Source organism: Lepidochelys olivacea, assembly GCF_965140295.1.
Source record: "Lepidochelys olivacea isolate rLepOli2 genome assembly, chromosome: 14".
NCBI lineage: Eukaryota > Metazoa > Chordata > Testudines > Cheloniidae > Lepidochelys > Lepidochelys olivacea.
This window is the reverse complement of record NC_140424.1, coordinates 42,535,294-42,554,047: the sequence shown is the minus strand read 5'-3', so window position 1 is coordinate 42,554,047 and position 18,754 is coordinate 42,535,294. Positions and strand designations below refer to the sequence as shown.

Sequence of the window (18,754 nt, the reverse complement as noted above, 5' to 3'; positions counted from 1 at the left end):
CCGTTTTTGAGACCTCAGTGCACTCAGTTGAACCTCATCATCATAAGGCATTTTTGATCCAGCAGTTAAACAGATTCTCCTTCATACAAGTTTGTATTCATAGTTGGGAGATTGGGGCTAGATCTGGAAAAACAACAAAAAGCAACCCACCCATTCTCTTTTCTTGGTGAAGATAAGCAGCACTCTCATCCCCTTCTACAAATCTACTATTGTAGTCATTGTTTTCCTGTGTTGAAAGTATCGGCCTGGCACTGTTCCAGTAAAGGGTCAACAGGAAGATTTTGCTTGTTAGGCTAAGCAGAATTAAATTTTTATAATTTCAATGGATAACACTGGTTTACTTGTAATTTTTTTTATATTTATCAATTTAAATTTTCACAGCTGTGAAGAAGGGGGCGGCTGGGCATTCCCAGCTTCTGGAAAACAGAGACCACGGATACTCAAGAGCACGGTGTTGCATCCCTGCTCATCCCGGCTAACAGCCATCGATGGACCTATCCTCCATGATCTTATCTAGTTCTTTTTTGAATCCTGCTAGCGTCTTGGCCTTCACAACATCCTCTAGCAAGGAGTTCCACAGGTCGACTGGGCATTGTGTGAAAACACACTTCCTTTTGTTTTGAACCTGCTGTCTATTAATTTCATTGGGTGACCCCTAATTCTTGTGTTATGAGGACTAAACAACACTTTATTTACTTCCTGCTCACCAGTCATGATTTTACAGACTTCATTTTACTCGTCTCTTTTCCAAGCTGAAAAGTCCCAGTGTTTTTAATCTCGCCTCATATGGAAGCTGTTCAATGCCCCATATCATTTCCATTGCCCTTCTCTGTACCTTTTCCAATATATAGCTTTTTTGAGCTGGGGCGACCAGACGTGCACACAGTATTCAAGATTTGGGCATACCACAAATTTATATAAAGGCAATAGGATATTTTCTGTCTTGTTCTCCATCCGTTTCCTAATGGCTCCTAACAGTCTGTTGGCTTTTTTTGACTGCCACTGCAAATCGAGCGATGTTTTCAGTGATACCATGCCACTGTTACTCCTGGGGGGGGATTCTGCGTCCCTGTGGGGTAACACAATTCATTTGGCCTGCATTTTTCTGTGCCCCCCACGCAGAAAAATGCAAATAAATAAATTAATTTTAAAAATCAGCCTCTTCCCTGGGAGCCCAGCATGTCTGGAGGATCAGCCCCAGAAACAGGGGCATGGAACCGGGTGTATGCGTGTGCCTGAGTGAGTACTCTTGGAGGGAGCGAAGCATCTTCTTTACGCAAGAGGCAGGCTAGAGGCACAAAGAGCAGCCCTGCCTGAGTTAATGGATTCATTCTCTGAGGCACTAGCTGTCTGCCTTACTGTAGTAACATTGCTAAAGTTTCAGAGTAGCAGCCCTGTTAGTCTGTATCTGCAAAAAGAACAGGAGTACTTGTGGACTTAGAGACTAACAAATTCATTACAGCATAAGCTTTCATGGGCTACAGCCCACTTCATCAGATACAAAGATATATATAGTACACACACACACACAGAAGGTGGAAGTTGCCATCAAGTTGCGATATAATTGCTTAGATAAATGTGTGTAGATATCTATGTTAGAAAGTGATGAGTGATGTTTTTCTTACTTACTAGACAACAATAATGATTTGTTGCAAGCTCTGTTTAGATGGAAAATCAAATTCAATTATATATTCACTAACATTTTTAATTTATTAGTTAAATACAACTACCTTAAATGTGCTGGGTAGGTAAGAAACATGTTATCAAAATGTTTTGCATTTAAAACTGATTTATTAAACAAAGTACTCTCAAAAGTCAGGGGTGACATGTGGGGGGCCCCCCCCAACAGGGGCCATTGCCCCCACGGCGGCAGCCCCTGCTGGCCCCTCCCCCCAGTAGCGGCGCCCTCATTTAAACCCGTTGCTGGTATCTAGAGTTAATGAATTAAGCTGATTGTTTCTGGTCACTGTTTCCTTCAAGTTTTTTAGAACTAGGAGATCTCATCCTGTTACATCTAGTTATTATTCATGGATTGGAAGAAAGAAAACATAGAAAAGCTTGTTTTTCCAACTAGGAACGAACTAGGCAACAAACTATTTAAATAAACTGAAATGAAGAAAATAGTCTCTCTGAACCAGAGGCTACTGCTGTCAAAAGCTGGTTTATCATTTCAGCAACCTCTGGTTCCAGGTGCTTAGCCAGTGCCTTCCACCAGTTCAGTGGTTTGCCTTTATTTAAGACCTTGCAGAAGACAAGCTCTGCTTAATTCTTTTTAATTAAGAAATTATAGTATGTTTAGGTTCTAATTCTAACTCAGGTTGTCAATTTCAAATTTAACTTTAAATAGCTATATTTTTTAAAAGAAAACCGGTATTTACTTTAAACAACATTTGATTTTGTTTTTAAAAACTGATTTCTATCCATCCCTTTTTAGAGACATTAAAATGTTTTCACTTCTTCTATCCTCATTATAGCACTAAAGAGCAGAGTTAAGTTCTCTCAGAAAGGAGAATCTTTCTATTATTAAAATACTGAGGGGGGTAATGAGCATTAATCCTAAAAATACATGTATATTCAAAGGTAGCCTGTACACAAGACGGCAGTGATCTAATAACACAGGAAGTTCAAAGAATCTGACAAGGCAGAGTTTGGACACCCAAACCTTAACACATTTAGATTGCTTTCAAGTGTAACCATAATGGTAAATTCCTTAGATTTATACATTCCTTTTGAGATAATGACAACATCCCAGCAATGTTGTTTATCTTCAATTACTGATGTGTGCTCTCAACTGGAATGCCATTTTAATGCAGTTTTTGACGAAGAATCCACACATGAGGTTCTTCCCCGCGTGTCCAACTTCCTTGCAAAGGAGGAAGTTGAGACCAGTTTCCCACCTACACTAGTTGATTTTTCATTCGGGTTTCTTTCCCTGCTGTGTACCAGGGCAACATTTTAGTTACGTGATTGACAAGCCCCAGAGTGCTAGATGCTGTACAAAGGGCTGCCAATTAGAGTGTACTTTGGTGGCAAGCCATGGCACAATCAGCGGGCCTACCTCATTTCCTCCTTTCAGATAACCTAAGGACTCTTGGACAGGACCTCTTGCCCCAACAGTACCCCTTCCCTGGGAAAACCTAAATCCCAACACTCAATCCACTGATCACTGCAGTGCAAGCAGTCATTAAAATCCCAGGACATCTCATCCCTTGACGCCCTACATATTACATGTCTGCCACACCTGGACTCCGTCAGTCCTCTTCTATCCAGACAACCACCCCAGTCCTCTGCTGGGAGATCATCTATGAAGTGAGCCGTAGCTCACGAAAGCTTATGCTCAAATAAATTGGTTCGTCTCTAAGGTGCCACAAGTCGTCCTTTTCTTTTAGTCATATTTAAACAGTGTGTCAGGGGAAATATTTAAGATTACTCTCCCAGCGAGTAAGTTAATATCAGGGCTGCCACACGGGCTGGACAGGAGGCGAGGCGTACAGAGAGAGCGAGCGAGCGTGCACGCCGGAAACTACACCCGGGTGTCCTGCACAGAGCCGCTCCCCTCCCACAGCAACACCTGCATCGTCTCCTCCTGTGAGGGTGAGTGTGATGCGCGGCCCTTTCTCTACCTCGGGGGGCTGGCTGCTCACCTTGCCAAGCGCCCTAGGAACAAGCAGGATTGGCGCTAATGCGAAGGAGCAGTGGCTGTGGGGGCTAGACAGGGCTCTCTGCCAGTCCCAGCTGATGTGCCTGTGTGATCCTGCCGGGAAGGGGGTGAGGGTGCTGGTCTGCCGGCCCTACAGCAGGCATGTGGTGTCCTCCTGCTGTGGGGCTGCTTTAATTCACCCTCACACAGCAAAAACCAGTGGGAGAACATTTTAATCTCCCTGGACACAAAGTCACAGACTTGAAAGTTGCCATACTTCAAAAAACCCCTCAAAAACAGACTTCTGCGCGAAACTGCTGAGCTGGAATTCATTTGCCAGTTGGATTGTAGCACACTCGGCCTGAGAAAAGACTGGCTCACGACAAAAGGTTCTCTCTCTATTTTGGCATTCACAGCTTCTCATCAACTCGTAGGAATGGGCCACATCCCCCCTGACTGAATTTACCTCCTTAGCACTGGTCCTCCACATAGTATTGCATCACCCCCATCTTTGCAGGTATACGTTTATTCATCTGCCAAACTGCAGCTTGCCCCTCTGCATCCGAAGAAGTGGGCTGGAGCCCACGAAAGCTTATGCTCTAAGCCAGCGGTGTCCAATACATTCGCCGCTAGCCACACGTGGCTCATAGGCTATTGAATTGGGGCTTATGCATGTGACTATTTTATATAATGTGGCTAATAAGAAAAATTCAAAACCACAAGCGTGGCTAGCATCACATTTCTATTGGAGGCCGCTGCTCTAAGCGATTTGTTAGACTTTAAGGTGCCACAAGACTCCTAGCTGGTTTTGCTGAAACAGACTAACACAGCTCCCCCCGACATATGATGCAACATGTACGCTGTGGAGAGGAAGTGAGGCTAGCGCCAGCGTTCCTGAGTCCCCCTCTTGTAGACGGGCTTAACCCCCTTTCCCCCCCAAACACTCTTACAACGAGCTTCCCCCGGGAGTAAGATCCCTGCTCGCTCCACACATCCAGAAGCACCCGGGGAAAAGGCTGCTCCCCTGGGAGCCTTGGTTCACAGCTCCGTGCAAGATGACTTCATTAGTTCCCACCAGATTCAAAGCCTGCTGATGGGTTACATTAAATCACCCGTTTTAGTATCACGTGCTGCCAGGAGCCGCTTGGAGGCTGTCCAGAGAATCACTGAATTGCGCCGTTCAGCCCTAGGGCAATCCCGTGGAAGAGGCGTGCGGAGCCGCTGCTGCACCCCCACCTCCTGCTGCCCCGGGCCGCCTCGGGACACCACCTGGGCGGGACCCTCCAAGGGCTGGCAGGGTTCAGCCCCGCGGCTCTGCGCTCAGCCGGGACCGCGCCTGCGGGGGCACACAGGAGAGGCGAGTCCCACTGGAGGCGACCGGATCACCTGGCCCCGCGCTGCCGCCGCCCCGGTGCAGGGCGCTGTACAAGGCAGCATAAGAGGCGGCCCTGGTCCCGCTGCACTCCAGGGGAGCCCCCCGCATCACACCCAAAGCGCACAATAGCCCCGCCCCGCCGCAGGGGCAAGGCGCCCTGGCCCCCCGCAAGAGGACACGGGGCTCAGCGGCGACCCCCCATGGAAAAGACGAGATCCGCTACTCACCCCGGCCACATCAACCCGGCGCCTGCAACCCAATCTGAGCGCAGGCCGGCAGCCAATTAGAGAGTCACTTCCGGGCCCGCCCCCGAATCTGATGTCCCAAACCTCCCTCCCCGCCGCCACTGCGGCAGCGGTTTGCAAACCCCCCAACACACACACAGAGCAGCGAGGCACTGTCCAAAAAATCCCCCCATCAGCGGGCCAGCTGCCCATCTTTTCTGGACACAGTGGCAGGCAAGAGGCAAAATTACTTTTTTCAGAGTAACAGCCCTGTTCCTCTGTATTCGCAAAAAGAAAAGGAGGACTTGTGGCACCTTAGAGACGAACCAATTTATTTGAGCAAATATTATTTATTTGAGCACGAAAGCTTATGCTCAAATAAATTGGTTCGTCTCTAAGGTGCCACAAGTCGTCCTTTTCTTTTAGTCATATTTAAACAGTGTGTCAGGGGAAATATTTAAGATTACTCTCCCAGCGAGTAAGTTAATATCAGGGCTGCCACACGGGCTGGACAGGAGGCGAGGCGTACAGAGAGAGCGAGCGAGCGTGCACGCCAGAAACTACACCCGGGTGTCCTGCACAGAGCCGCTCCCCTCCCACAGCAACACCTGCATCGTCTCCTCCTGTGAGGGTGAGTGTGATGCGCGGCCCTTTCTCTACCTCGGGGGGCTGGCTGCTCACCTTGCCAAGCGCCCTAGGAACAAGCAGGATTGGCGCTAATGCGAAGGAGCAGTGGCTGTGGGGGCTAGACAGGGCTCTCTGCCAGTCCCAGCTGACGTGCCTGTGTGATCCTGCCGGGAAGGGGGTGAGGGTGCTGGTCTGCCGGCCCTACAGCAGGCATGTGGTGTCCTCCCGCTGTGGGGCTGCTTTAATTCACCCTCACACAGCAAAAACCAGTGGGAGAACATTTTAATCTCCCTGGACACAAAGTCACAGACTTGAAAGTTGCCATACTTCAAAAAACCCCTCAAAAACAGACTTCTGCGCGAAACTGCTGAGCTGGAATTCATTTGCCAGTTGGATTGTAGCACACTCAGCCTGAGAAAAGACTGGCTCACGACAAAAGGTTCTCTCTCTATTTTGGCATTCACAGCTTCTCATCAACTTGTAGGAATGGGCCACATCCCCCCTGACTGAATTTACCTCCTTAGCACTGGTCCTCCACATAGTATTGCATCACCCCCCTCTTTGCAGGTATACGTTTATTCATCTGCCAAACTGCAGCTTGCCCCTCTGCATCCGAAGAAGTGGGCTGGAGCTCACGAAAGCTTATGCTCTAAGCCAGCGGTGTCCAATACATTCGCCGCTAGCCACACGTGGCTCATAGGCTATTGAATTGGGGCTTATGCATGTGACTATTTTATATAATGTGGCTAATAAGAAAAATTCAAAACCACAAGCGTGGCTAGCATCACATTTCTATTGGAGGCCGCTGCTCTAAGCGATTTGTTAGTCTTTAAGGTGCTACAAGACTCCTAGCTGGTTTTGCTGAAACAGACTAACACAGCTCCCCCTTGATTGTGCATGATAATCAAGTTATTGTGTAAAGAGTTGTCACTTTGGATGGGCTATCACCAGCAGGAGAGTGAATTTGTGTGTGGGGGGTGGAGGGTGAGAAAACCTGGATTTGTGCTGGAAATGGCCTAACCTGATGATCACTTTAGATAAGCTATTACCAGCAGGACAGTGGGGTGGGAGGAGGTATTGTTTCATATTCTCTGTGTATATATAAAGTCTGCTGCAGTTTCCACGGTATGCATCCGATGAAGTGAGCTGTAGCTCACGAAAGCTCATGCTCAAATAAATTGGTTAGTCTCTAAGGTGCCACAAGTACTCCTTTTCTTTTTGCGAATACAGACTAACACGGCTGTTACTCTGAAACCTGTTTTCCAAATGAATTCTTAGCACCTCACACTGTGAGGACCTGCTCCACTTTACCCACTCCCATCTTCCTGTTACAGTGTGAAAACTTAAGCCACACAGAAGGCTGCAAGATGTGCACATGCAACCCTGCTCCTTGGTGGGAGCTCGAGGGCCAGATTAAAATGTCTGAAGGGCCGGATGTGGCCCCTGGGCCGTAGTTTGCCCACCCCTAGCTTAAGCAGAACCACCCATAGCACTATATGCAGCTACTGTGACAGGCGGGTGGGCCTAGGCCTGCCCCCTCACCCAAGGGGGAGGAGCCAGCTGGACCCTGACCACAACTGAATGCTGGGGACAACAAAGGAAAAAACAGGGATGGGAGCGCTATCAAAGGTTGAAAATTAGAGATTCGGAGGGGGACACCAAGCAGAGAACCCCCGACAGCCCCCACCGCTCCTCAAAGATGTCTAAGGAGTCAGCGGGCACTGCCCAGAGGAACTCTGCCCAGAGTCATGGCTGTGCAACGGACCAGAAACAGGCCCCACAATCACAAAGCAAACCCTGTCCAGCTTCCTCCTCCTCCTAGAGTGATGGATGGCCACCTTGGTTGAGGAGGAGGACTCACAGCTTTGTGGGGCTACAGATGGGGTCTGCACAGATCAGGAGATACGCAGAGAAGTGCAGCCAGATCCTCAGTAAGAGGTTCTGGAGGAGCCGGAAGAGGGGCTGCAACCTGACGCACCCTACATAGATGTGCACCAGGGTCTCCCTCTCGCTGCAGAAGGGACAGGCCTCAGGGGAGTTCATGAACCACGCCTGGTCCATGCTCGTGCTCACAGTTCCATGGAGGAGCTGCCAATTAATATCCCTGGTGGGTAAAACTGGCCATAGTGGGGAATCAACAGGGCTCTACTCACATGTAATAATTTGCAAGTTTAGAGCCCAAGAGAGTGGAAGTTGGGCGATAAGAGGGGCATATCAGACTGCTTAAAACTGGGGGGGGGGAAGGATTATGGTGGGGCTGTTAATAACAAACTGAACAGAAATGTAAAAGAAAAATTTTTTATTTACTTCAAAGCCGAATGAACATTTGGGAAAAGGCAGTAGCTGTAGGAGATGCAACACTTCAGTTAAGGTGTGAGAGCTGTTGTGACAACTGGGCCTACCCAGTGTACCCCTATTGTGAGCTTCACTGTGAAAAAAGATGTGAACGTTCCTGAGAGGTTCCAATAACCATGAAAAATAGGAGAACCAGAAAAAAAAAGCTGGATTAGTCTAAACTGAAAAGGCCACATTAATAAAATCCAAGGGCTGTTAAAATTACGCTGGGTAAAACCGATGTGGAACCAGAAGCGAATAAACCACAATTAGTGTGACCGATATTAAGCCTAATTGCAGACAAAATAAGGACAGGGATGAACTACGATGCCCACTTTCCTGCTCCTTGGGTTTCCTTGGGGAAGCGGGAGGGGGACGGGACATGATCAGTTCAGATAGTTCACTTCTATTCTCCCTCTCATCTGCCCATCCTGCCTTGCAACACAGCTCATCCCCCGAACTGCCAGCAGCATCGCCATTCATCTTGACTCACCTAAGGACTTTCTTCCTGAGAGGAAGGCTGGCTGGCTGGCCATAATCTTGTTCAAGGAATTTTGTTTTCATCTGTGAGTGCTGAAAGTCATCACATTATCATGCCACGCAGCCCTCAGCCCACCAGTGGGCGTATTCAACTTCCCACACTGCAGAGGTATGTAAGATCCTGCATCATTTTCCCTTCCCATGTTGTGTTATCTTATGCCCCCCTTCTTTTCTTTCCTTCTACCCTCTCTCGCATTTTCTAGACTTTTCACTGAATCCTGAAGTCAACCATGCTGGGTTCATCCACGCCTTCCTGATCTAAGAAAACAAACAAAAAAACCCCAAGCAAATAGCATTCCTGACCAAATCGGTAAGCCACAATCCAAAGAGCAGGTGTTGTCGTTGACTTGTCAGCCAAAAGCCATCTACTCCTAACTAACCAGTGATCCAGCGTGCCAAAAACATGAACAAAAGCCGTATTTCACCCATCTTTTCTATCTCCTCTTCTCCAAATTGTGTGTCTGGTTGTTACAAACAAGATCCGTAAATACCCTTCATACACCAGAGATGAAAGTAAAATTAACCTTTTCCTTTTCAAAGAAAGGCTATTCTGCAATTAGAGACTAATATTTTGCCTCCAGAAAAAAGTTTTAAAAGTTTTGACTGCTTGTTTTGCATAATCACTCACCCAATTTCAGTATAAATGCCTGTTTTAATGTCTTGATCTTTCTTCTCTTTAATCAATAAACTTTTAATTTAAATAAATGTTTTGGGGTGTTTGTCAAGTAACAATATGTACACAAGAGAGCTCAGAGTACATCCTCAACGACCCCTAACAATCCCCCCAGCAAAATCAAGGACGATCATTCATAGTACCCAAGGCAAAAAAAACAAACCCAAAGAGATATAACAAAACAAAAAGCACACAAGCTTTCCAGGTCACATTTAAAAAGGCGTTTGGCGTCCCTCCTTGCAGGGCCCCTGAGCCTGACTAAATCAGCCACCAGGAAATGGACCCATGAAACGCTCTTTATAACTGAGCTGAAAGGGGGTTTATCCCATCTACGCTGGCAGTTAAATCAGATTCCCCTCCCCTTTGGCTTTGGGGGCAGAGGGACCCTTTGCTGAGATAAGAAACTGCCCTATTGCTAGCATCTCTGGGCCACGTTCACCTTTGGCCTGTCCTTTGTGTAGTCATTTACACCAGTGCAAAGTGAGTGTGAAGTGCAACCAGATCAGAGGTAGTGCTGTCCAGTGGATAGAGGGCTGGGCATCAGGAGACCTGAGTGCTATTCCCAGCTCTGCCACTGACCTGCTGGGTGACCTTAGGCACATCACTGGACTGTGCCTCAGTTTCCCTTCCTGACACTTTTTGTCGGGTCTATTTAGAGTTAGCTTTTCATGTGTGTTTAGTGTCTCACGTGCTGCAGCCCTGATCCCATGTGGCACGGTATCAAATGCCTTACTGAAATCTAAGTAAATTAGATCCACTGTGTTTCCTTTGTCTAAAAAAATCTGTTACCTTCTCAAAGAAGGAGATCAGGTTGGTTTGGCACGATCTACCTTTTGTAAAACCACGTTGTATTTTGTCCCATTTACCATTGACTTCAATGTCCTTAACTACTTTCTCCTTCAAAATTTTTTCCAAGACCTTGCATACTACAGATGTCAAACTAACAGGCCTGTAGTTACCCGGATCATTTTTTTCCCTTTCTTAAAAATAGGAACTATGTTAGCAATTCTTCAATCATATGATACAACCCCTGAGTTTACAGATTCATTAAAAATTCTTGCTAATGGGCTTGCAATTTCGGGTGCCAATTCCTTTAATATTCTTGGATGAAGATTATCTGGGACCCCCGATTTAGTCCCATTAAGCTGTCTGAGTTTCACTTCTACCTCAAATATGGTAATGTCTACCTCCATATCCTCATTCCCATTTGTCATGCTACCATTACCCCTAAGATCCTCTTTAGTCTTATTAAAGACTGAGGCAAAGTATCTGTTTAGATATTGGGTCATGCCTAGATTATCCTTGACCTCCACTCCATCCTCAGTGCTTAGCGGTCCCACTTCTTCTTTCTTTGTTTTCTTCTTATTTATATGGCTATAGACCCTTTTACTATTGGTTTTAATTCCCTTTGCAAGGTCCAACTCTACTTGACTTTTAGCCTGTCTCACTTTATCCCTACATGTTCTGTCCTCAATAAGGTAGCTTTCCTTGCTGATCCCTCCCATCTTCCACTCCCTGTATGCTTTCTGCTTTTTCTTAATCAGCTCTCTGAGATGCTTGCTCATCCAGCTTGGTCTACAACTCCTGCCTATGACATTTTTCCCCTTTCTTGGGATGCAGGCTTCCGATAGCTTCTGCAGCTTTGATTTAAAATAATCCCACAGTATGCATCCGATGAAGTGAGCTGTAGCTCACGAAAGCTTATGCTCAAATAAATTGGTTAGTCTTTAAGGTGCCACAAGCACTCCTTTTCTTTTTGCGAATACAGACTAACACGGCTGTTACTCTGAAACCTTTCCTTACCCAGTCTCCCCTCAGAATTCCTCAGTCCTGCTTCCATCTGCAAGTCTGAGCTTTTCCCTTCAGATGCCTCATGTCTTTGCTCCATAATCTGCTCAAACCCCTTCCTAAACTCAACCAGACTTTCCACCTTCATCTCCAAACCGCGGATCTTTTCCTCCATCAGCTCTATCAGATGGCATTTCATGCAGATAAAACTCTTACCAGGTATCCCCTCCAGGATCATGTACGTACCGCAGCTTCCACATCCAGTCATCCTCATTGCGTCTTCCATGACATGGGTCACTCCCACTGCTGCCTCTGTAGCTATCATCGCCTTCCCACCTACATCCTGTTAATCTGGGAAACACAAACCACATCAAAACACCACCACCCACAGCAAAAACAAACCCCAAAAAAGCACCACAATACAAACTCCCCCTCAAACTCCCCTGTTTACAGCTCTGTTTGCTGGCTTCTGTGCTGCTGCCTTTATAGGACCCCTAGTCAGAGAAGCCCTGCCCCCTAATCAGGGCTCAGCTTCTCTCCCAGCACAAAGCTCCTACAAGCCTCTACACATAAAATACTACAAATACGAATACCTTCTTCTCCCTGTTCTCAGCTGTTCTTCTGTCCCTGATTACTGGGGTCGCCTTGAATCGAAGCCCTCGGTACGGAGATATAGAGCTAGGAGGTACCTAGCTAGCAGTGTCACTAAACCTGTCTGCACGGTTATCCGCTCAGCACTGGCTATTCCCGAGGTCCTGTCCCACAGTGCACTGGGCCCAGTGCATTGTCCCAGACCAGCTCCTCTTTGGTTGTTCCAAAATCCTGTTCAGGAATGCTGAGGGGTTCATCCCCAGGACTTTGAAGTCAGCAGCAACTGCTGCCCCACACAACTGGCAGGGAACCGTGTGTGATGTCACAACATCTAGGGTGAGCTGTCGCTCTGAGCGCTGTAGGACTGTGCTCTGGTGAGGCTCCGTGACTGAGGTTTGACTAGTCACAAGATGGGAAAAATAGCACCAAAGAAAACTAAGGAAACTGGTGCATAAATAGCACTCCAGAAAGCTAAGGAATCTGGATCACGTGGCTTCTCAGTATTTGTAGAGGAGGCTTGTTTGAGACAGAAAGAGGTCAGGTGGATAGGGTTATATCAACCCTGCTTCCAGCTTGCCGCTTGGGGTGTTTTCAGGGAGCTGGTGAAGGCAGAGACAGCTGGGGTTAGGATGAATGACTGGGCTATTTTTTAGGTCTTTGCAGGTGACAGGAAAGAATCCCACTGGGGTTCAGGAGTGGAGGATAATTCAGGTGCCTGAAGTATGCTCAGTGCTGATGAAGAAGGGGTGAATCTCCTGAGTGCCAAAGGCCCAGAGTAGCAGAGTTAGACCCATAGAGCCAGATCCCGCTCTCATTTACACCAGTTCTGGGGCACTGAAGTTACCTCAGAGTTACCTTGATAACCAGGATGAGAATCTGGCTCTCAGCCTCCAGGGAGCAGTGAGAGCTGCCCTTCCCTCACTGCCCCACCCTCGATACCGGTTTCTTGATCACCGCCAGGGTACAGCTGGATTCGTAAGAAACACTGTAGCCTGCAGGGCTGAGATACAATTTTGCTTTGTTCAGCGTGAATCCCACACCAGCCTATGAAACCTACGGTGAAAGTTCACAGTGTTGGGATGCCCCTGTAATTACACCCCGTGTCCCTGGTTTTGGGAATAAGTGCACAGCTTCTGCAGATGCTAACTGGTGGAGAGAGGCTTGGGGGGCTGGGGAGGGGTGGCACTCCTGCTCACTGCCTGAGGCCAGGCTTCCTGCTTCGCAATGCAGAAGAACTAGTTTGTCAGCTGCTGATGCTGGGCTAATACACTTGCTCAGGGTTATAAATTAATGTAAGCCCCCTACCATCCGCTCTTGTATTTGTGCTAAAGGGATCACACCTAACAACTACACCCTGCCTCAGAGGCATTGGGGAGAGACTGGGAATTCCCTAGGGCCTTGATCTAGAGATCCAGGATCTCAATATTAGCCACAGATGTTAAAAAATAAACCCTCCTTAGGACTATAGCCCTTAAACCCTTAGCTCTAACCCAAAGCTCTTCTGATCTAGTCTCATCACTTTAGGATCCACAGTATGAAACACAGAACTTCTTTTGAGATAGTAAAGAGCTTTACGTTCGCTTCTACCTTCTCTAGCTCTATAACTCTGAGCAAATCAGTTTGTCAAGAACGATGACACAGTCTGTGTTTTGTGAGGGCGCCATCATGAAAAGGGGGGAAATAAATACCAAATGCTACAGACAGAAAAGTGCGCACAGCTAGAGAAAAAGCCCTTGCTAGCACTATTTGGATTTTCTGCTTTCTAGCCCAGATGCCACTCCGCCTGCTTTTAAACCCCAGTGACTCAGTTTCCCTAGAGATTTTATTTTGCATGAGGTGAGGCAGAGTGAGCTTTTAGCACCAGAATGTTTTTTTCTGTTGCTCTATTCATGCACAATCTTACCAAAATATCACCAAGAGAGGAGGCTTCCTCTTTACTCAGAGTCCCAAATGGGCTTTGTTCTAAACAAGTCTTATTTGAGTATTTGTTATTCCCTTTGGGTGCATTCTTGTGGTCAATTCATTTCCTTTTTATGCCTCTTTTGCTAGTACAAAAAGCACTCCATTGCAAAGCACTGTTAAACACCACCACGTACAGCTGCAAAGCTGGCTGCATCTCAGTGGTGCTTGAAATACTTCCTTTATTACCTACACGGCCCAATCCCGCTTCCCTTTCAGTCAACTGGCCTTCCAATGGGACCAGGAACAGGCATCTAGTTTATGAGAGGTGATCACTTTAAAAAAAAAATCTTGGCAAGTGATTTTGGGGTCCCAGTTTGAGACACCTGAAAGGGGCTTTGTTTTCAAAAACTGCTGAGTACCCACCCTCTGAAAGTCAGGCTTCTTTAAGTTCTCACACCCAAGGACACCAGTCACTTTTGAAAACCTTGCCCAGGTTTTAGCGCTTTGGAAACCCTTCTTCTTTTAGGGTTGCCAAAGCGCTAAAATCTGGTCTCATCCAAAGCCCATTGAAGGGTCTCATCCAAAGCCCATTGAAGCCAATGGAAATACTGCTGCTGATTTCAGTGGAGTTTGGATCAGATCCTAAATGTGTAATCCATTGGGGGCCTGCTGCTGAGGTCAATGACAACTCTCCCATCGATTTCAACGGAACCCTAAATTATCTATGTGACCATTTCTCCCCTCTCCCATGTAAAGATTTTACATCCTAATAGATTTGGTCACTCCCACCTGTGGGAGTAATTTGTCAGATTCTCTGCTAAGTTTTTACATTTCAATTATTGGGCCAATTTCCAAATAGTGAAGAATGGGGTTAAAGTTAGCACAGAGGGAAATTCTTTCAGTTTAGTCTACAAAAGCTGCACTATTTCAGTAGCATGGCTCCTTCTCCATGTCTTGAAGGAAGGGAAAGTGGGGGTAGAAATCAGCTCCGTGCCCAGTGACATAGGTTGGCTAGATATGAATTCAGGATATTCTATGTGTCCAACACAAGAGCCCCACAGTCAGTCCATCACAAATCACCAAAATGCAACAATGGAAATTTATCAGGCTGGGCATGAAATATAACTGATATTTAATACAGACTTCTACATGTCCTGGTGGAAACATGCTTATAAGGAAGTACAACAATACTCAATATTAATAGTACATAACATACCACCAGGACTTCTGTGTTTACAGTCATTATTTTGAGGTCTTATTGATCAGTTTTGTTGTGTTTTTTGTTTGTTTGTTTTTTTAACGTAAGGGCAGAACCCATTTGTACTCTCCCTGAATTGAGGTGCCTGATGTTCACGCTCCAATATTTCAGTGATTCCTCTTTGGGATGCAATCAGACTTCAGAAAAAAAGGCAGACCAGCTACAGTGGGGAATAAAAAATGGTTCAGACAAGCTGTGAGAAAGAGCACCAAAGGAGTCACCCCCATGCACTACGGGCACCAGAAGTTACAATCTGGAATAATACTAGGAAGGAAAAGGACACAAAATCAGGAGACTCCATTGTGAGGGATGAGATTTTTCCCATACCCCCTGATGCATCCTTCTCTCAGTGAGAAAACATCTCACTACTATATTTTACAGTTCTAGTCCCAAACACTGAAGCTTATTCTAAAGGCTTTGGCAGTGCTGGACCATGCTGTAAAACAGCACAGTCTTTCTTCCTTTTTTTTAAATGAAGGATCAGAGAATAATTCTGGTGCCTGCCCCATCCCTCAGCAGGCTCAGAAGTTTTCCCTCCCAGCCCCTCAGTTCTGCAGAGAGTCCCACCCCAGCGAGATCATTGAAGGCTGTGAGCTCAATCTCGAGTCCCCAGTACTCTTTTTACTAAGTCCTCCCTCAGGGCTATCCTCTCATCAGAGTCACTGGACTGAATTCTTTTCTCATTCGCTCTCAGTGTGAATCGGGAGCAACCCCACTGGAGCCCCTGGGCCTGATTCTCCTCTTGCTCACCCTGGGCATATATAAGGAGTAAACTCCACTGAAGTCAAGAGACAATCAGAATCAAACATAGGCTACACACGCTGGTTTAACCAAAATTGTTTTTTAAATAAATGTAGTTAAACTGATGCAAACTCCTGGGTGGTCATTCTTAAAGCGGTTTACAACTGCCTTATATCAATTTAATTTAATTCTGTTGCTGAATTTAGCTTAATCGAGAGAAGCTAGTTGTAGACAAGGCCCTGTTGGGAGTTTGACCTGAGCAGACTAGATGAAAACTGAGTAAGGGCTTCAGGAACTAGCTAAGTGCAGGGGTGCCTAGTGGGATTTTCAAAAGCGCCCACAAGGCTAGGTGCTTTGTAAACCCCACTAGATGCCTAGCAGACCCAGTACGGCCGTTCTTATTCACTGACACCATCTGTATGCTCAGCACTGTTCAGAATATGCCAGAAAATATAGTCCCTGAGCCAATGCATATAAAATGTGTAGCCCTGGATAAGGTGGCTCAAGATATTTAAGTCTGAAGTGTATAATTATTGAACATGTTAATATCTATGAGTGGAGGCGCTGATGGCAACAGAAATTTTACCTGATTAAGCACTGGAAGATTTGACCCTCCAACTTCCTTTCTGGACAGCTCTTCCTCTTGAGCTCATGTGCCTGTTTATTTTCCTTTCCTCCCTGCAGTGGCCCTGATATATCTCAGAAGACTCCGTTTTTTTCTCTCAGCTTTAAAATGTGGGATTTTCCTGGTGTTTGGTTTTAAGTACTCTCCTGTGAGAACTGCAACTCAATCACCGTAGTGTTTTTCTTAAGAGCCTTCAGGAAAGTAACTAGTCTCAAACAGAAGTGAAAGCAGTGTTTTCAACTCTCGTGATTTTGTCACGAGTCTCACAATAATTATTGTTTTCCTTAAAGCCCCGGCTCCTGGAGTCAAGTGGAGATGTGAGGATTTCAGCCTTCATTCTTAAAGAACAAGTAAGTTTCTGGCCCTTGTAGCTGTGCAGAAAGCTTCACAACGTGACCCCAGTGCACCCTAAAGGCTCAAAAAGCAGAAGGCAAATAAAAAGAATACTACATCTATTATTTTTACAAAATATGATTTTTAAGCCAATCTCACGATTTTTGGTGAGCCTGACTCATGATTTTTAAACATTTGGGGTTGGCAATACTGTGAAAGTAACTTGAAAGTGTCGGTTTCATTCCTGTTTAAAGTCAATTTCTGGTCTATTCTATTTAGTACGGTAACACCCCAGGCAGGTGCAGGTATAAACTCATGGGGGCTTTGCCCTAGTAGGATGTTTTCAAAAGGTAAATGATCTATTCCAAGCTTGGTGAACTTCAAGAAGTAAGTGGCTTAAATGGTAGAAAGCAATCTAGATTTTTCTACAATTGTTGTATTCAAGAGTAAGAATATACTTTAAAATTTTAAACCTAACCAGTGTCCTTTAAGTGACATGACACAAGATATTAGAACGTGTTAGCATTAGTGCTGAGTATTAGAGATATGAGAGAGAGGGAGAGGGACAGGTAATTTTCTAAGTTATTGTCTGCAAAAAAACGTAGAGTTTTCAGTTGCCTAAGTAGCCCCTGCTATCACAGTTAAAGTTGTCCCCCCTTACCAAAATCTGAAACGGCATCCATGACTGAGCGTGATCTTACTCTGCAAAGATCTTCTCTATTTTTGTCCTTGCTTGAAAGAGCAGGAAGGGCAAGGAGTTCACGACTTTCCTTATTTCCTTTAACAATCTTTTATGCCACTGTTGTGGTTACCACGGCTGACACTCTCTTCACTTCACACTCAGCAATAGGTTTTTCATAAGAAGTCAGTCAATTCAGGAAATAAGCAGCCCACCTGCCACACAGCTGTACTGGGGGTTTTTAACCAGTATTTCAGAGGGCCTGTCCACACGCTAGGATAAAAGGGGTGGTTCAAAAGTGTGAGAGCTAACGTGCTTAAAACTCTAGTGTAGATAGGTCGCATTGTATTTCAACATGTGTTAGCTGGTCAAGGTAAACGACAGGCTACCCACAGCTAGCACATGTGACAATGCAACTTGCCCTGTCTGCACTGGCATTTTGAGACGTGTTAGTTGTCAAGTTTTAAACATACCACTTTTATTCAGCATTGCCAGCCCCAAGGATTTAAAAATGCTGAGGCAGGCCTCCAAAAATCGTGAGTTTAATAATAATACATGGTGGGTTCTTTCTTTGCCGTCTGGTTTTTGAGCCGTTAGCAGTCACATGCAGTCACAGAGGGCTAGATATTTACTTTTTCTTTTAAAATGAAAGCTGAGATTCTGTCTTCACTTGACACCAGGAGCTGTAGCTGTAAGAAAAAACACTAAATATGATAAGACTTATAATGTTATCATGAAAGTTGGCAATACTGACAGGCCCAGACAGAGCTATTTTATGTGGTGGTGGGTTAAACAAACTCAGCAATAATCAGACTTAGCACATACCTCTCACGAATCTGGCACACTAATGGAGAAGTCGACACAACATAGCAGTGGGCTAGGTCATTACCACCATCCCCATTTTACAGATTGGAAAACTGAGGTAAGGCAAGTTTATGTTGTGTCAGGCCACACTGGGAGTAGAAGGCAGCGCCTGCACTAAAATTTGGGCATGCCCAGTTCCTCTAAAAAAGATACACATTCCCAGACTCACAACTCTGAAAACCTTCTAAGCGGCCTCTTTATTTGTTCCCTGTGGTTCTGTTATACACTTGTTAAATGCATTAGGACAGGCTATTTACCTAGTTCCACAGTTTTAGACCCTTTCTGCGTCTGGTTTCATAAGAACAAAGAACATAAGAATGGCCCTACTGGGTCAGACCAAAGGTCCATCTAGCCCAGTATCCTCTCTTCTGACAAGAAAAGGAGGACTTGTGGCACCTTAGAGACTAACCAATTTATTAGAGCATAAGCTTTCGTGAGCTACAGCTCACTTCCTCAGATGCATCTGAGCTGTAGCTGTAGCTCACGAAAGCTTATGCTCTAATAAATTGGTTAGTCTCTAAGGTGCCACAAGTCCTCCTTTTCTTTTTGCGTATGCATCT

General features: G+C 45.8%; 1 protein-coding gene across 9 annotated transcripts in view; it reads right to left on the bottom strand.

Annotated features, from left to right (window-relative positions):
* LOC311530754 (C-type lectin domain family 2 member A-like) overlaps positions 1-18,754 on the bottom strand; it is a 44,167-nt gene that overhangs the window by 10,988 nt on the left and 14,425 nt on the right. For 5 of the 9 annotated variants that reach the window (XM_084647630.1, XM_084647628.1, XM_084647623.1 and 2 more), the window contains exon 2: positions 11,448-11,552. In XM_084647630.1, coding sequence (XP_084503756.1) covers positions 11,448-11,461 — 14 coding nt within the window. In that variant the 5' untranslated portion in view covers positions 11,462-11,552. Of the gene's footprint in view, positions 1-5,242; positions 5,290-11,417; positions 11,553-18,754 lie in introns of those variants that run through there. The other 4 variants (XM_084647624.1, XM_084647627.1, XM_084647626.1 and 1 more) reach the window with 3 other exon arrangements.